Source organism: Arvicola amphibius, chromosome 1 (genome assembly GCF_903992535.2).
Source record: "Arvicola amphibius chromosome 1, mArvAmp1.2, whole genome shotgun sequence".
NCBI classification, from domain to species: Eukaryota; Metazoa; Chordata; class Mammalia; order Rodentia; family Cricetidae; genus Arvicola; species Arvicola amphibius.
The window spans coordinates 159,453,464-159,471,990 of record NC_052047.1 but is presented as its reverse complement, the minus strand read 5'-3'; the positions used below and the strand labels follow the sequence as shown (position 1 = coordinate 159,471,990).

The window sequence follows — 18,527 nt, the reverse complement described above, 5'->3', positions numbered from 1 at the left end:
GCTATGTTGCTATGTGAATTTCTTGCAGTCTTTCTGAACTGGCTTCCTTCCTTTAGAATGGCAACCTCATGCCTGGGCTCTTATTTTACAGAATGAGTATTCTGAGAATACTTCTTCAGCCTCGCGTCTTTCCAGTTTTCTTCTTTCCCATTTTGCCCCTTTCAACCTTTGTCCTCCAAAAACCTGGGTTATTTTTAGATCAGAAACTGCCAGCGTCTCTCTGATTAGGACATCTTTACAAAGCTCTGAAGATCTTCCTTAGCCTCCACCTGCTCATTGGTGAGTCAGCTGGCGTACGGGCTCCTTCAATGTCATTTTCTAGGAGTGCTCTCAGCCTTCCTGCATGTCCCATGACTAGCGCTTTGTCCTTCTCCAGTTATAGGATTTGCTTGTGTTTTGTAACTGTTCCTTTGTCCAAGACATAGACTAAACCTCAAGGACTTGAACATAGGAATCACGACAAAGCCACCGTAGTGAGTCACGTGTCGTAACTGAGGAGGAATGACAGTAGGGGAGGCAATGGGTTAAGATCCAAACTTTTAAAACTTGATGCCTTTGTTTTTGAACTGGTGGTATTTGAGACTCGTCTGAGCTGTTGAGTGTAGGAAGTCCCTGTGTGTATAAATGTTTGGTTTGTTTTCAGTACCATGAAGATATGCACTAAGTTTTAGGAGTGTTGGTTACTCTTTAACATCAAGACCAGGTGATATTGCTGAAAGCAACTCCCCGAACACCACCGTGAGACATACAAAGATCTCTCAAATATTAGACATGGGAGACAGACAAAACTCCTCTAGGGACACAGATGTAGTTGCTACTGCATTGTGTTGGTTAGCAGTATTCTGAATTACTTATAAGATTGAAAAATTCTAACTTGAAATGAAGTTAGATTCGGAAAGGCAGTGATGGGAGGTGTCCTGTTGTCTAAACCTCTCTGTTTTTTGGCAACTTGACTCTTGGATCTTCCCTTCTGTTAGAATTTAAGAGCCAGATTCATTCTGTTTACCCTAAATTTCATCTGTTTTATCTTCCCGGAGATTTATAAGTCCTTTGTAATAAAGCCTTTGTTTTATACCTTTATAATTTTTAGGCATATCTGATATACTACAGCCTACTCTCTAAATCTACTTTTTTTTCTGATGTTTCCTTGGTGTTATCTGGAATTGTACTGAAAATTTGCAGTTCCTGTAATGAACCTTTGTCAAAACTAAATTGTAACAGATGGGAGCTATAATTTTAGCAGGGTTGTAGTACTGGTAGAGAGAGTGAAGAAGTATTAATGATTTAGGGGAAGAAAAAAAAAGTCTCACTAGTATCCCAGTAGGGATTTGGACCCCTCTCTGTTCAGCTCATCCCTGCCTCCATACCCACCCATCAACAAGACTGCAGATGGGAAATATTCATTCACATCTCCTCAGATGTTCCTACCAGGGATCCATTGCCCTTTCTCAGTTACCTAACCTGACTCCCCAGAAAGAGAAGAAAATGCTTTCATAAGGTTCCTTTCATTTTTAAACTAAGTTTTTCTTCCCCAAACAACTGAAAACACCGACGACTCATATGAATGTGCTGTCATCAACAGCAGCAGGATCATGATAATGACATGGTTGTGTTTTTATCATGCCTGATATGTATGACTAGCGTTCATGTTCAAACAGCAAACACAGTTTTAATAATTTAAGCAACTTGACAAATCATTCAGCCAGAAAGAAGCAGACAGAACTCAAATTCTGTCTTCCTTGTTTCCTTTTAAACAAAAAGAGTTTGATGGTTTTGAAAAACAGTGGACTTTTTTGGGTAATTTCATATTGCTATTCAGGTGAAGAAATTAGTTCAAGAGTTGGCTAGGAAAAGAACATACAGTAGTAGGTCTAGTATTGGAGGAGTACCAATTCTATTCCAGTTGATTTAGTACAACTCTTAACTTCTAAATTTTACAAAGAACTTCAGGTATTCCTATACTGTTCTGAGATAACTTGATAATATTTCTGTGCTGGTTAGTTTTCTGTCAACTTGACACAAACTAGAATTATTTGGGAAGAGGGAATCTCAACTAAGAATATGCCTTCATCAGAAGGCAAGAGTGTGGAAGAATTAATGATGGGAGATGGTCCAGTCCACAGAGGGAGGTGTTACTCCTGGGCAGGTGGTTCTAGGGTTATTCAAGAAAGCAAACTGAGCAAACCTGGGGGAGTAAGATGGTAATAAATATTTCTCCAGGGTCTCTGCTTCAGTTTGTGCCTGGGATTCCCACCTTCAGTTACTGCCCTGACTTCCCTTAGTGAAGTTATGATAGACAAACCCTTTTCTCCCCATGTGGCTTTTGGTTATGGTGTTTGCCTTAGCAATAGCAAAGCCAAAGCGAACAATTTCTTAATATGTCTCCAGTATATATTTTTTGAATATTTAATTATATTTTGTTATGAACATTATATAGTCAGAATTGCAGGCTTGTGTGCTGCTGTCAATAATGACCAGGGACCTCATCAATGGCTATTTCGAGCAGTGGTTATTTTCAATGAAAGCAGATTACTGACAACATATAACATTCAAGTTCAAGAGTTGTGGATGCAGCTCAGTGGTTGGGTACCTGCCTGGCGTGCACAAGGTCCTAGGTTCTACTCTTAAGGACAGCAAAAAAAAAAAAAAAAAATGGCAGTTTATTAGGGGGCGGGACTGTTAGTCATTTTCATTTTTCTATTGTTGTTAAGAGATGCCAAGAGCAAGGTAGATATTAAAAGAGAAAGTGTTGAATTGGGGGCATGCTTACAGTTTCAGAGATTTAATCCATTATAATAATCATTCTGGGGAACATGGCAACATGCAGGGAGGACCGTGGCAGTACCTCACTATCTCCTGATCCATAGGTGGGGAACAGGGGACTAGCATGGGCTTTTGAAACCTCAGCTCCATTCCAATTGCACACTTGCTCCAACAAAGCCACACCTCCTAATCCTTTTCAAATAGTGTCACTTCTCAATGATAAAGCATTCAAATACATGAACTCATTAGGGTCTTTCTTATTCAAACCACCACAGGGACTCTCAGAATTCAAAGAAGTTTAAAAAGAATGTGTTTCCCTTTCCTTTTCCCTGATGATGAAGACATAAAAATTTATATTTGGGATAATTTTCTTGTGATATTCCTAGAGCAAACCCTACAATATTCTTTTGAGGACACAATAGCTTGTTTTCATTTTCTATGTTCAGTCTTGTTTCTAAGAACTGAGTCACCTATGCATGGTCACCAATGGAATAGCATTACTCAGAGATACAGGCCAGTATAAAGACTGCTTTCATCAGGCTCTTCAGGAAATAGTGACTCACTTAATTGCTGGGTGACATCAGTAATCCCTATCTTCTTTTCTCTGAGTATCTCAGGTATATGAAACAACTATGTTAGTAACATGTTTGGAAACCTAGACAACTAAAATATTTTTTTAAAAAAGCAAAGGAAAAAATAAAAAATAAAATAATAAAAATATCAAGGGTTCTCTTTGAGGACCCAGGGTTCTACATCTTGTTCACAGTAGATCCTTCAAGTGGCCTCTGACTTATTACTGGTCTTCAAGAAACAATCTAGGCTTTTATTAACCCATTCATCCTCGTCATATTTTTATTAGTAGTATTTTCTCTTTGATATTTGGGTTGCATTCCATGTTAGATTGCCAAATGAATACACCAGTTTTACAGTTCCCAGCTACCACCAGTGATTCTGTGGGGATGGGTGGATGGATAGAAAAGGTAGTAGTAACAGGATGTTTAAAAAGACCAAAGTTAGACTCAGCAGAAGCAGAGATGGAAGTGTTCCAAAAGGCCACGGCTCACTTGACCACACGTGTTTTCCATTGGCGGCTGGTGTTCTTCAGTTTTCATAATTACAACTTCAAGCTACAGCCCTCCCCTCTAGGATGCTGATTCCACTTGTGGCTTGCCCATTTCCTGTGAATTTCCTTCCTTCAGCCCACCCCCCAGTCACATTAGCATCACTCCCAGTCGCAATGGGGACCACAGGTGCTCACAGCAGGTTTGAAAAAAAATAAGATGAAATAAGATTGCTTTGTTTTAAAATATTTGGTGAGAAGAGGCTCACATGCTTGGCCAGAATGGGACAATTGGAAAAGTAGGTATTTTAGCAATCTACATGGATTCTTTTTGCTGTTGTTTCTTTTAGCCAAACAAGTAACTGGCTGGATTTTGGAAGCTTAATGACAATTTTAAGGAAAATGAAGTTGAGGCCGCTCTTTCATTCGTGGTATATGGATTAATCAGCATTTATGAAATCCTAAATTAGACGTAAGTCCGTAGGTTAGTCAGGGAGACGGAAGCGCAAGTTTCAGCTGTGAGAAGTACAGCACAGCAGAAACCAGCAAGTGTGGGCTGGAGTGTGTGGAGCAAGTGTGCATGTTCACGTGTGTGCCTGTGCTCCTAAGTCAAGTGCACATGTTCATATGCTCCTAAGTCAAGTGCACATGTTCATATGCTCCTAAGTCAAGTGCACATGTTCATATGCAAGCCTGCGCTCCTAAGTTCCCGGGAAGGAAACAGAGAAGAGAGTCTTAGGAGGCTTTGTCAGTCCAGGGCTTTGCTCAGGGAACTAGAGGCTGAAAGGGAAGGGCATTGGTCGGTAGAGCGGGGTAGTGAACCGTGGCTGCCAGGCCCAGAGTACCCTTTCCTCCTTGGCTAGCTTACTATCCTCTGTGTCAGTCTGTTCAGCAGTCCCTACCATTTCTCTCCCTACTCTTACCCATTCCATAGTGCTGGCATTTGCTGAGCGGATCAGGACACCAGTACCTGGCTTTTTCTTGGACCATCGCTCCATTCTCCACCACCAAGTCCTCAACAGTCATATGGTCACAGGCCCTTTATTTTCCCAGAGACTGAAGTCCCTTTCAGACAGGTCCCCTAAATCAGTACACTCTGACCCCTCAGCATTCACCACCATATGGTTTCTCTCTCTCTCTTTCCCTTTTCCTCTCCTCTCCCTCTCTCTCTCTTTCCCTCTCCCCCCCCAACTCCTTCAAACCATAGTGACCATTCTCAGTCATCTTGTTTGTTCATTTTCTGCTTTCTGCGCCACGCCTCTAGATGAACACCTAAAATATTTTGATTGCATCCACACCACCGAGCACACATTAAGTGCTCAATAGGATATGTGTTAAGTCCATCAGTGGCAGCGAGGACTCCACTATGTGTAGAACAGAGAAAGCTTAGCATCCCTTTCCATTTCCTAAGCACTGAGCTATTTGTTTAGCATCGGGAAGAATATAGTGAGTGGTGAACGGCGAGCAGTCGCTGGGGTTGCTATGACAGTATCGAGTCACACATCCCTTCCTTGGTACTTCTGAGTCTTAAGAGCCAGGAACACAGCCACCCTCGGGAGTGTTTCAAAGAGATGGACTTGAAAGGAGCAATTATGTGGGTTGAACCAACATTAGTAAATTATATCAGAAAAAGCTGCTGGCTCCATTCCTTTTTCAGTGTGTTTGGACATTGTAGCTCTTGCAAAGAGAAAGAAATTTCTGAGCGTAATGAGCCAAGATGTTCAGCCTGGCCCTTGAACATGTTCCTGGGTAGAGTGTTTGTCTTGGCTTTGTACTATTCCCACGCTTCTCTCAGTAGCTTTGAGTGAATCTGCCCACCGTTGTGAGTTTAGTGAAAGATGTTTGGAGAACCTGTTGTTTGGAGGGCTTTTCGTTTCCCTCACAGTAGCACCCCTCTAGCGAGCTGTACATGTGGGGCTGGAGCCAGTTCCAGTTGCCGCTGGATTGGGTCCTAGGTGTCTGGCTAAGACATGGGAGCATGTGTGCTCTTCATTCCTCTCTAGGTTTATAGTGAAACGCAACAGTGGTTATTTACATCTCATTAATGCATGATGACAATGAGATGCCCCTTATTCTGTTGACATACTAGATTTTTGAGAACTTTCTATGGTACCCAAACTGGAGCCCAGTACTGACCAGTTTGTATTTACTCTGTTACCTCACATACCTCTTTTGTATCATCCCAGTTACCTCTCAGGGGATCAGTACTTCTCTTCTGATAGGCAGCAGACCAAATTACTGTCACTTCAATACTACCGTCACAAGTGGTTAATTTTCCAGTCTGCTCCCAATTCAATAATCTACAATGCCCGATTCCTTCCCAGCACTGCAGCGACAACACACATCCCTGCCAGTCAGACATGAATATCGAGGGAGCCTGGAAGCGAGGTTACACGGGGAAGAACATCGTGGTGACCATCCTGGATGACGGCATCGAGAGAACCCACCCTGATCTGATGCAAAACTATGTAAGTGCTGGTTGTGGCCAGAAGTCCTCCATCCTTGGAAGACCCCTGATGGGATGCTCAGAAGGTGGGGGAGCTGCCGACAAATGTAGTAGGAGCTATGGCAGGTTCTGTACTTTATTCCCTTCTTGGAAAAGGAGAACTCTTGCAGGAGAGGAACCACAAGAATGGAACCACCTTTCCATTTCCCCATGCCTCTGATGGTGTGACCTTCAGAAAGAGAGCCATGAGGTATGAGGAACCCTGTCACCAATACCATCTGTTGCCAGCCACGGCCACTATTCTCAGCAATTCAGGTAGACAGACAGACAGCACTGCATTTGTGCAAAAGAGCAGACTGAGAACTTTTCTCCAGTTGTTCTGCCATCTTTTTTCTTTCCTGCTTCTTTTTCAAAAAAATTATTTAACTTTCTGAGAGTATAATGTAATTGTATCATTTATCCCCCTCCCTTTGCTGCCTCAAACTCTCCCATATACCCCTCCTTGCTCTCTTTCAAATTTGTGGCCTCATTTTTATTAATTGCTGTTACATACATACATATGTGTGTATATACATATATATGTCTCTTTCTATATATACATAGGTATTCTTAGATATATAAATAGAACCTGCTCAGTCTGTGTAATATTATTTGCATGTACGCTTTGAGGACTGACCATTTAGTATTGGGTGAGCAATTGATGCGCTCTTCCCTGGAGTAGACTATTTCTCTAACTCTTGGCATTCTGTAGATGCCTGTAGTTATTTGTGTAGGGTTGAGGCCTGTGGACTTACCCAGTCTACTTTCTATTGTTGACGTTGGTCAGCTCATATTTAGGCAGCCATGTTGGTGAGACTTTCTGAGCGTAGCTTCTGACATTACTAGGAGACATAATCTCGCATTAAACTCCCTGCTCCTCTGGCTTTTACAGTGTTTCTGCCCCAGTGTTCCTTGTACCTGAAGTGCAGAAGTGATTTTGTAGATGGACTCATTGTGACTGGGCTCCACAATTCTGCCTTTTGATTGGTTGTGGCTTTCTGTAATGGTCTCTGTCTGTTGCAAAGAGACTTTCTTTTCCTTCGCCGCCCAGTACTACATACCAATCAATCCCTTTCTTAAGATGAAAAGGAAGCTTCATTTAGCTCTACTTTGAACAGGAATCAGTGGCTAAATTCACCCTGTGGACAAGCACATTCAAATAAACTTGCACCTCTTTGCAGCATAGAATTTAAAGCTTGAACTTCAATAAAGTCTCCTCAGATATGAGTAAAGAAACTAAAGACGGGAGATTGAAGTCAATTATCTTGGATGAGATGAGATCAGAACTCTAGCTTACCTGTGCCCCAGAAGGGATATCTGCCTTGTCACATGCCAGGAGAGTCTGTGTGCTTCTACCTGCTGCAGGTGACGGGACAATTTTTGCCTCTTATGTTTTCACTCTGAAAGAACATTCTCTAGAATTCCCTGTTTAGTTATCAATGACAGTGCTATCTCACCTCCCTCTTGGTGGCCATATAAAAGCAGAGAAAGCATTAGATTGTTCAGACCAAAGACTTGGGCTCCTGCCTGGCTTGTTTCTTGTGGAGTCAGGCTCCAGGTTAGTCCCTTGGCTTAAGTTATGTGTCAGTCTCTCGCTCAGTGCACTTTCAGCTCTGGCAGTCACTAAGAGGTGAAAGGGCTCCTGTGTGCAGCAAGTAGAACTTAACATTGTAGGCATCATGTATTGTGCTTAACTCTCCAAAACATTTCTACTTCAATGGACTAAAACTTATTTTCAGAAACACAAGCATTCGGTGAAGATGGAAGCAAAGATAATATTGGCTTTTATTAACCCTGGACATAGACGCAATCATGAAGCATAGGGGATTGTATAATATCCTGGAACAGGCTAAGTGCAGGAATAGAAAATTACACAGTGGAAGTGACCCTGTGAGTTCTCCTTAGTATTCAGGAGCTTTTTTCCTAACCATTTTGAAAGCAAACAAATCTAACTCTGGCTTTTGAGGTTCTGTTTCCTCATTTTAAACCTAGTTTAAGACAGCTTTGCTCATTATTTAGGCTGCTCTCAGAGCTGTGGGATAATACTAAGAATCACATTGGAAGGCTTTTATGTAATAGAAATTAAACAACACTAATGTTGTGCAATGCAGATCTCAAGAAACCTGATATAATAAACATCTAATACCTTAACTGGCCTGCCAGTTATATGTGAACGATTGTTTTCTCTTCTAAAAGACATTAAAAATATGATAAAGATTATTCCAAGGTCAGGAATATTCCCAGTATTAGGGGAGTGCTTAGAACATGTGGAACTGAAGATATCTGTACAAGATAAACATCTTAGGAACTGGGTGACTCTGGGTAAGAAAGGAAAAGCGCTTTGGTCTACATAGACTATCTCACCTTAAAGGGACAATACAACAGTGATCATTACTGAACCAGCAGTGTCTCCCTAAGGTGCCTGAAACTAGTGAACCCTGAGGGTACTTGTTAACCTAATTACTGTCTTGCAGAAATGCATTTAAGAATGCATGAGCTTGTGGGCCAGCACTAACTACTGTCTGTTTCCCATCTCTTCTACATGGTCATAGGATGCTCTGGCAAGTTGCGATGTGAATGGGAATGACTTGGACCCGATGCCTCGTTACGATGCAAGCAATGAGAACAAGTAAGACTCAGAGGGTGGGCTGGCATTTGGCTAGCCGGGAGCTCAGCTTACTGCTTATGTTGAGGGAAGTCATCCCTTCAAGACTCTTGGTAATAAATGATCTTTAAATCACAGCAAAAGAAACAGGTATCTTTTCACCAAAGTTTCTGAATAAGAAAGTAGAATCATCCACATAGGGGGAAAATGGCTACAGACAGGCCCCCCACGGGGGGTGGGGGAGAGGGCAGGAGGGTGGATCAGCATCTCCAAATTATGAAGGCGGAAATAAAAATGTTAGCTCCTGAGTTAATTATCCCATAACACAATTGTATCAAGATGAATATGGTAGGGGAAAGACAAAAAAAAAAGTAATTCCCAAAAATTAACTTACTGTTAAATATAACATATTTGTTTGGGCATTGCAGTTGAGGGCACAGATTGGGTTTTACACCATGGCACAATGGAACACTCAAAGAACTATTGCCAGACATGGGCTGCATCTTCTTTCCTCTCTCCCTTCCTTATCAAGAGGCCCAGCTTCTCTTTCCAGTTAGTGTGGCAGTTTGTAGCAAATGCAAGTTAAAGTGCACATCCATTGGGTAGCAGGATTGTATCATTCTGCAGTGGGTAAGTGCAGTGGTTTTTCCCAGTTACAAGGACCATCAGCAGATATATACCAGATCATTAAACCACATCAATTGACCTCTTTCCTCTTTTAGTTCAAAACTCCTCTGGGAAAACATTATAATTTAGAAATTCTCATGTGACTTTGTCTTGGGTTTGGACCACTGAAGTTGCAAAGAGGACTGCCTTGACCATTCATTGTGTGCTATTTGCAATCCGCTGCTTTTTTGCAGTGGCGGGGGTGAGGTGGGGTTAAAGACAGGTTTTACTGCATCAGCGGTGGCTGTCCTGCCTCTGCCTCCCAAGTGCGGGAATTAAAGGCATGCACCACCCTGCTGTGCTTCGCTGCTATTCTTTTTTATTTATTTAATTAAAAATTTCCGCCTCCTCTCCGCCTCCCATTTACCTCCCCCTCCCCCCTCCACTCCCCTTCCCTCTCCTGTCCGAAGAGCAGTAAGGGTTCCCTGCCCTGAGGCAGTTCCTCCCCCCCCCCATCCAGGTCTAGGAAGGTGAGCATCCAATCAGGCTAGGCCCCCCTAAAGCCAGAATGGGTAGTTGGAGTCAAATCCAGTGCCATGTCCTTGGTTTCTCAGCAGCCCTCATTGTCCACCGTGTTCAGGGAATCCGGTTTGATCCCATGCTTTTTCAGTCCCAGTCCAGCTGGCCTTGGTGAGCTCCAATTAGATCAGCCCCACCATCTCAGTGGGTGGGAGCACCCCTCACAGTCCTGACTTCCTATTCTTAAGGGGAATGTTTCTTAGATCATATTTGGTTGTAAGTGAGTCATTAAGTTCAGGTAAAACCTAATGACCTGGAAAAAAAACTTTCTGTTGTTTTCACCATCAACAAAGAAGTTTCAACAAAGAAGTTGTAGAAATATGCCATGTTTTAATATGATTTGTAGTGGAAACAGTAATATATATATTTATATACAAAGATGTTTCCAGAGCTTCCAAACAAAAGAAAATGAGACTGCTATACTTAATAATCTTCTATCAGACTTAGCTTTTACTGTCCAGTGTATAATGTTTTGTGAATATCACATAAGGGGTTAGAGCTTCAGGCAACATGAGCTTATCTGTCTGTCTGTCTGTCTTTCTATCTATCTATCTACCTATCTATCTATCTATCTATCTATCTATCATCTACCCATACCTATATTTATTTTAGCTCAGTTGCAAACTAGCCTGAAATGACTTGAAGCATTCAGTATTTAGAAATGCACTCTCACAGTGGAGACAGATATAAGATATCTTTGCCCTTTCATATTTTCTTTGAATTTAAAACCTCTCTAAAAATAACCTTTAAAATAAGGAAAATACACTGCTTGTACTTCTCTGTGCATCATTCTGTGCTCATGAAGCATAGGTATCCCCAACAGCACTCTACAGAATTGTACAACACAGAGAAATAACAAAATTGCCATCTGTAGCATTCACAGAGGTCATTATCCAAGCTGTACACACAGTAGGGATGTAATTAAATGGTATTCTAGTCTTGTGAATGTTAAATCATTGAGTGTATCAAAACTGCAATAAGGTGATTCTTTACCTTGGAAAGAACCCAACGTGTGCGTCTCTGTCTTATAAGCACAATTACACCCATTCCTGCTCATCCTCTTACATGCAAGGTAAAGATAAATGTGGAGAACAAGAATGGAAAGCAGAGCAGTGAGGAAAAATACAGAGCAGACAGAGTGTTAAGCGGAATGGAAGGTGTGCTCTACTGGTCAGGATGAAGGCGCATAGGTGAAGGGGAACTGACAGGGAAGTCCCCTGAGAGCAGGTAGAAACTGCAGTGCTGCTAGAGTGACCGCTTGTGGCTCATTGGATCCTAAGATTTGAGCTCCGTGTGTGCTCCCACCTGTTCAGCTTATCTGGTGCATTTTGTTTTGTTTATTCACCTAGAGATTCTAGGAGAGAACTGCATGTAAACACGTGCCAATTCCACATATGCTCAGCATAGTCCCTAATGGATCAATCATGCTGGGAGAGACTGTTTATCAAAGCAAGCATTACAGCAAAGCTGACTGCAATATACACATTCACTAGATTTATCACCTCTGTGTTTGCAGAGAGAAGGGGGGGTGATGGAAAATGTCTAGATTGTGTTAATGACCAAAGTGTCCTTCTGTAGAATGTGAATCCACAGATATGCTGTGGGTAAGAACAGGAGGCCAGTGGCTTGAGCCCTCAAGCTAGTTATGTCTAAAATTGACCTCTCAGCTGGTTATATATAAATCTACCTGTCGTGAGTCTTTACATTGAAATGGAGTGGTAATGGTGGCCATTAGCAAAGGCATGTCTCCTGTAACAGTGCTGACCATATGTAAAAAAAAATGTAGTTCATTGAGAATTGTTTTTCCTAGTGATATACAGACTATCTGTTTAAGCTTATATGCTTAGATATACCAGTTAAATAATATAGATTGCTAATGGGTTGCATTGGAAGAATTTCTTTTAAACTTGCCTTTTCCTAGGACTTTTGTTCATGTGTCACTGGGCTCCCGCTCCATCTGGAGCATACAAATGTGTCCCAAATTGACCTCCTCTAAGAACTTACATGGTTTATTGAGTTCAATGGGAGTTTGATAGATGGTACCAGCATTGCTCCAGATGTGTGCCAATATTTGTAGTCTTTAAAAGAAAGGTTTTGAGTGAACTAGAATTACATCACTTTTCTCCACCCTTTTCTCTCTTTAGCCCCTTCAAAATGCCTTCCTTGAATCCCCCCCAATCCCCACCCACCTTCAAGTTAGTAGCTTCTTTGTATTATTATTATTTGTGTGTGTGTACTCACATGCACACACACACAACCTGATGAGTTCATTAAATACAACCTGCTGTCTTTTTGTTGTTGAATATATAGTTTCAGTGAAGACTACTCTATATTGGATACTCCATAAGGGGCTCATCCTTTATTTGTAGCTTGACAGTGAAATAGAAAAATGTTCAAGATCTCACACCAGCATTCCATGTATGTTTGTGGAAGTCTTAGACCCCCCCCCCCATGGTAAAGACATCCCTTTAGCCTCTCTGTAGTTCTACCTGTTTTTGTTGTTGTTTGTGGGGTTTGGTGTGTGTGTGTGTGTGTGTGTGTGTGTGTGTGTGTGTGTTCCCTCTTGGCTAGCTAAGAGCATGAATTCTAGCAATTCTTCAAGAATGCATCCATGAGTAGATTGAGGGTTTCAGCACACTAGGAATAAGAGTAGATTTGTAGGTAGAGAAGAGATAACAGAACCTGAGCTCCCTGTTATTAGCTTTGGTTCTAACTACCCTGAACTTTTCTACTTAAAAAGAGTATATAGAAAGTAGAAAAACAATGCTCACTCTAAAAATAGCTGTACAGTGTGTAAAACCCTAAACTAATTGCATAGTGGATGCTGAATAACTATAGCTCTTAGTACTGAGATTATATGTTCCATTCACTTTTCTAATTCCTTATAATCAGTTAAAAGTGATCTCAAAGGATGTGTTCATGGGAATATTTCCTATCTAAATTAAGTATTAGGAACTCTATTTCTAGGGTTAAAAGTTGAGCTAGGTGCTGCTCTGCTCTGAGGACTGGAAGCTCTGACATACTCAGTTCTCAGTGCTGTGGGATTTGTTTTACTTTTAAAAACTTACGGGTTGGAGAGATGGCTCAGAGGTGAAGAGCACTGACTAATCTTCCAGAGGTCCTGAGTTCAATTCTCAGCAACTATATGGCAGCTTCTGCCCTCCTCTGGCATGTAGGCATTCATGCAGACAGAATACTGGATGTATGGATAGATAGATAGATAGATAGATAGATAGATAGATAGATAGATAGATAGATAGATAGATGATAGATAGATAGATAGACAGATAATATTTTTTAAAGCCCCCAAACTAAAACACTTACTTACTCATGCATTTTAATTAAAGTACAAATATAGATCTTTCTTTCTTCTTCCTCCATCAAAACCATCACATGCCCCTGCCCTCAAATCCATAGTCTTCTTTACTCTGATTGTCATTGTTATGTACATATGTGTGTATGCATGCACAAATATATATAAATATTTCCAACTGAGTCTGTTTTGTTCTTTATATATAGTTTCAGGCCCGATCACTCTGTGTTAAATAACCAATAAGGGGCTTATCCATAGGAAAAGCTAATTCTCCTTCTCCCAGAAGTAACTGGTTACCTGTAGGTCTTTGCTTATTGGTGGGACTCTGAAAACTTTTCCTCCTTCCTTGTTAACATGTTCACTGTTATCCCCTTGTTTATAAAGCCATGTCTAGGAGAGACTGTTTCACAACCAACTTCCTGGAACTCTGGCTCTTTCGATCTTTCTGCCTCTCTTGCACAATGTCACCTGGGCCATAGGTCCAGAAGCTGTGATGTAGATGGATCCATTGGAGCTTGGTTTCGCTGAGTCTGTGTATCTCTGAATCGTGTCTAATTATGGTTTACTGTGATGGTCCCCATTGGATGTAACAAGAAGTTGCTTTGATGAGAGGTGTGGCCAGGTGATGTGAGGTGGGAGACGGGTGGAGCACCCACTGAGAATTAGCAGAGGGAAGGTCAGTACAGAAGGAGAAGGAGAGACAATGAACAAATAATACTGAAACTGTTTGAGTAAAGCCTCAAGAAGCTTATTTCATATTTACCACAAATTATATATAATATATATATATGAGTATATGTGTATGGATGTATATATGTGTATGTGTAATGTGATATATAGTATATCTCATATACCATTTATACCACCTACAATATATTCTATATATCATCTATCACATATATATGTCATATGTGCTTATGCATATGTATATACATTTACTAGAGCAAGTTATACCACTTGGTTGACAGTGCTCCCCACAATAACCATAGACTACAAAGGGGGAGGGGAGTCAGGGGAGAGGGAGGGAAATGGGAGGAGGTGGAAATTTTTAATAAATAAATAAAAAAAAAGAGAGAGAGAGAGAGAGAGAGAGAGAGAGAGAGAGAGAGAGAGAGAGAGAGAGAGAGAGAGAGAGAGAGAGAAAGAAAGAAAGAAAATGGTTCCAGGTACAGAAAACCTCCTTACGAATAGTTGGTGATTCGAATGGTTGGTGATTCGAATGGTTGGTGATTTGAATGGTTGGTGATGGTAGTCCACATGACTCTCATAACAATAGAGACTACTGAGGTAGCTTTTGGTTATCTCTCCAAGGTTGAAAGAAAGCTCCTGTTGCTGAACACACCACACTCTAAGGACACAGGGCTCAGTTAATTCTCAGAGTTGGATCTAACATGAAAGCCTCCCTCCTGCAATCTAGCTTCAGCAGGGAGCAGAAAATGCTATGCAAGCTGCCAAGAGAGGGAAGCAATTAATTGGATATAAGATCATTAAGGGAGTAATTCCAATTTTTTAAAAAGTCAGCATAAGGAAGTTGAGGCATGTGCTATGCAATAATACCTTGTATAATCAGACCAATTGGTTTGGAAGTGTATTTATAATCCTCTAGTACTTGGCTGCATTTGTTCATTCATTTTTTAATGATTATTTGTTAAGACCTTACTTTGTGAATAGATCTATACTAAATGGATGACTATGATGATGAAATCTATATTGATTGTTAATAGACTAAATTGGGAAAGAACTTCATAAGGAACCAATGGCTCAAGGGTTCTCATTACCAGTAGAGAATATAACCTCAAACTTACACGAATCATCTCTCTTAGACTTAGATAATTGTGATTAGTGCCAAAGCTTTGAAGTAAAGGAAATTACTTCAGAAGTACAAAGGTATGTGGTTCCTTTCCTTACCACGTTTTCAGTGTCCAAATGGTGATATGCCAAACCTATGCTATTGATTATAAAAAAAATAACATTATAAGAAGAGACCATAAAAACCTGTCTTCTGATCATCCTTTGCATTCATTCATAGGAGCCTCTGTTGTTGCAGACTTAAGGCAGAGAGTGCCTCCCTACAAATGAAACAGTCTCACAGTCTCCTGGCGTTCCATCTCTCTACTTCTGGTTCAGGAAATGAATTATTGATGTCTGAGTTAGAGCAACCCTTCCCTGGGTTGCTTCATGTTAAATGTTCTCCCTGCTTAAGCCATGGAAAAGTATGCGACAGAAGGTGATGTCACTCTTTCATATTGGTTTTGTGGTGTGTGGCTTCAAAATCAAATTGTGTTGCAAAAGAAACCAACCTAGAAGCTACAGAGTCATTTTCTTACGGGCATAACTTATTTTCTGTTTTCGATCTCTTATTGTTAAGATTTAACTAGAGTAGATAGAAATAGGTTCCCTCTGGTTCTTTAATCTTTCACACTTTCTTTTCTGGTTTTAAGAATGTTAGCATGGTACAGAAACCAATGTGTATGTTGTGGGGTGGGACTCCTCTCTCATTTCTGCACAGCTGTTGCCTGGAGATGGCATTCTAAAGGAAAGCCAATGTGTGTAGATTGTAAGGGAAATACACTAACTCAGTACTAAACTGAAAACCCCACACTGTAAGATCTGTGACCATACCAGGCTTACGCATTCTTATTTCTCCATACCAGCAATTTGACCAAATTGTGATAGTTAGCTATAACTTGGGGGGTCAGACAGAACTGTAGTGTGGAGCTGCGGGCCGGCTTCCTGCCTCCCTGCTCCCGGCCACTGGCTAGCTTATGCCCCAAAATAACAACACACAAATTGTATTCTTTTAAACACTGCCTGGCCCATTAATTCCAGCCTCTTTCTCACATCTTGCTTTAACCCATTTCTAATAATCTGTGTAGCACCATGAAGTGGTGTCTTACTGGAAAGATTCTAGCGAACGTCCATCTTGGGCTGGAGCTTCATCGCTGTCTCTCTCTGAGGAGAGGCATGGCGGTCTGCCTAACTTAGGAGAGGCGTGGCATCTGACTGAGCCATCTACCTCACTTCCTTCTTCCTGTTCTATCTACTCCACCTAAGGGCTGGCCAAGGCAGTTTCTTTATTAAAACAGAAGACCCTCCCACATCATTTCCCCTTTTTCTGTTTAAACAAAAAAGAAGGCTTTAACTTTAACAGCAAAATTACATATAACAAAACAGTTATCAAGTAAGAATTATAGTTACAATATTTATATCTACTTTCTTTTATCATAACTAAGGAAAACTATAACTATCTATTCTTCAACTCCATCAAAGACTCCAGAAGGATATAATATTACCTAGGTGAACAAGAAGTAAGCTACTTCCAAAACTCTAGAAATCACAGAGAAATCTTGCTGCCTGGACAGTCACCCAAAGTTCCTCTGTACCGTTGGGGCATCCATCTTCAGCCTACAGGCCCATAGTTTCGAGCAGACATTTCCATGAAGCAGGAAATTTCGAAGGCAGTTCAGTCACTTTCTGCTGTGTCCTGCAGAATGTCTCACAGACTCTTTCATGAATCAGGAACCCCGAAAGATCATCTCACTTTTAGGCAAGTTCAGTAGTCCTCTCTCTGTGGGTTCTTTGTGTCCAGTTTATGCCAATAGTCCAGGCAAGAGCAGTTTCTTGCCAAAATGGCTATCAAACTCCATAAGTAGCCTCTTCGATGCCCATCTTCCTCTTGAAGTAGCTGGTGCTGCCAGAGGCAGACGTGTCTCATTGTCATGAAAAACCCTAAGTTATTAAAACATTAAATGCCATATTTTGCAGTCTTTGAAAGATATGAAGAATGTCTATCTAACTGAAATATATCTCTCTATATATAGAAAATCTAACATGACTACAAGTTTAACTATTATTGATGGCTATCCATCAACAACCTATATTTCCTAATTATACATTACATTTTAAATGAACTACACAATCACAATACCTTACATATACATATAACAAAACTGACCTTAAATTTAAATCACTAAAGCAAAATCCATATCAATGCAAATTATTCATATCTATATCATATCCCCCTTTAAATGTAAAAGAACATTTATAAACAATATTTGGGAACATGGGCGCAGTTATTTCTCTCCAAACTGCTTCCTGCTGAATGGGGACGCTGTTAATCAGATCTTTCATGGTGTAACCTGTGTGCCAGGTTCATCTCAGTCATCAGTTGGGTGAAGTAATTTTCTGAAGGTGTTCACAGCAACCTTTCGGGAGGGCGTGGTCTATCATACCATATTGGGATAGAAGCAATCCACAGTGTCTCATCCTCTGTGAAAACAAAAGGAGAATCTCTTTTCCAAAGTATCATATCCTTAGATCCAAATTCTGAAGTCAAGGTATTTTCAAAATGTCTATGGTGGATTAGTTCAGCAGCATTTATAAACAAATATCTTTTAGCAGCTGTTGCTTCTTCCTCAGCATTCAAACAATTCAAAGAGAGCATAATAGTATACAGTATCAAGATTCTCCGTATATTTTCCATTTTTATGTGGCTTTATTTTTACCTCTATTTCATTTATTTTTACTTTTACTTTTTGAGACACATTCCCTGTATATCTCTGTCCTGGAATAACTCTGTAGACCAGGTTGTCCATGAACTCTCAGAACTGTCTCTGCTTCCCAAGTGCTGGGATTAAAGGTGTATGCTACCACACCTTGAACTCACAGAGATCTGTCTGTCTCTGCTTCCCAGGCATTGGGATTAAAGGTGTGTGCTACCACACCTTGAAGTCACACAGGTCAATCCACCTCTGCCTCCCACGTGTTGGGATTAAAGGTGTGTACCACCACACCCAAACTACTCTTTCTATTTTTACTTTTAAGAACTTTAACTTTAGTCTACATATATTTTCAACACATTGTAAACCATTTTGACATTTTCTTCAACTTTGAATCTTTCTTTTACTGTATATCTCTTTTTCTGACTACATGAGTCTTTAATTTACCAAACAATATCGGTAGGACTAAAGCTGTGACTTTGACAGCTAGATCCAGCCCATTCCTTAGCTTCCTAGCCTCATAGCAGAGGTACTGGCTGAAGCCATGTTTATCACAACTCTGTGGCGGTTCAAGGTCCCTGCCAGCAAGCAAGCTGCAGCAGTGTTAAACAACAACC

General features: G+C 40.8%; 1 protein-coding gene across 1 annotated transcript in view; it reads left to right on the top strand.

The window, feature by feature from the left end:
* The window catches only part of Pcsk5 (proprotein convertase subtilisin/kexin type 5), a 418,647-nt gene that overhangs the window by 130,340 nt on the left and 269,780 nt on the right, over positions 1-18,527 (top strand). The window contains 2 exon segments of the mRNA XM_038321071.1: positions 6,148-6,291; positions 8,861-8,937. Coding sequence (XP_038176999.1) covers positions 6,148-6,291; positions 8,861-8,937 — 221 coding nt within the window.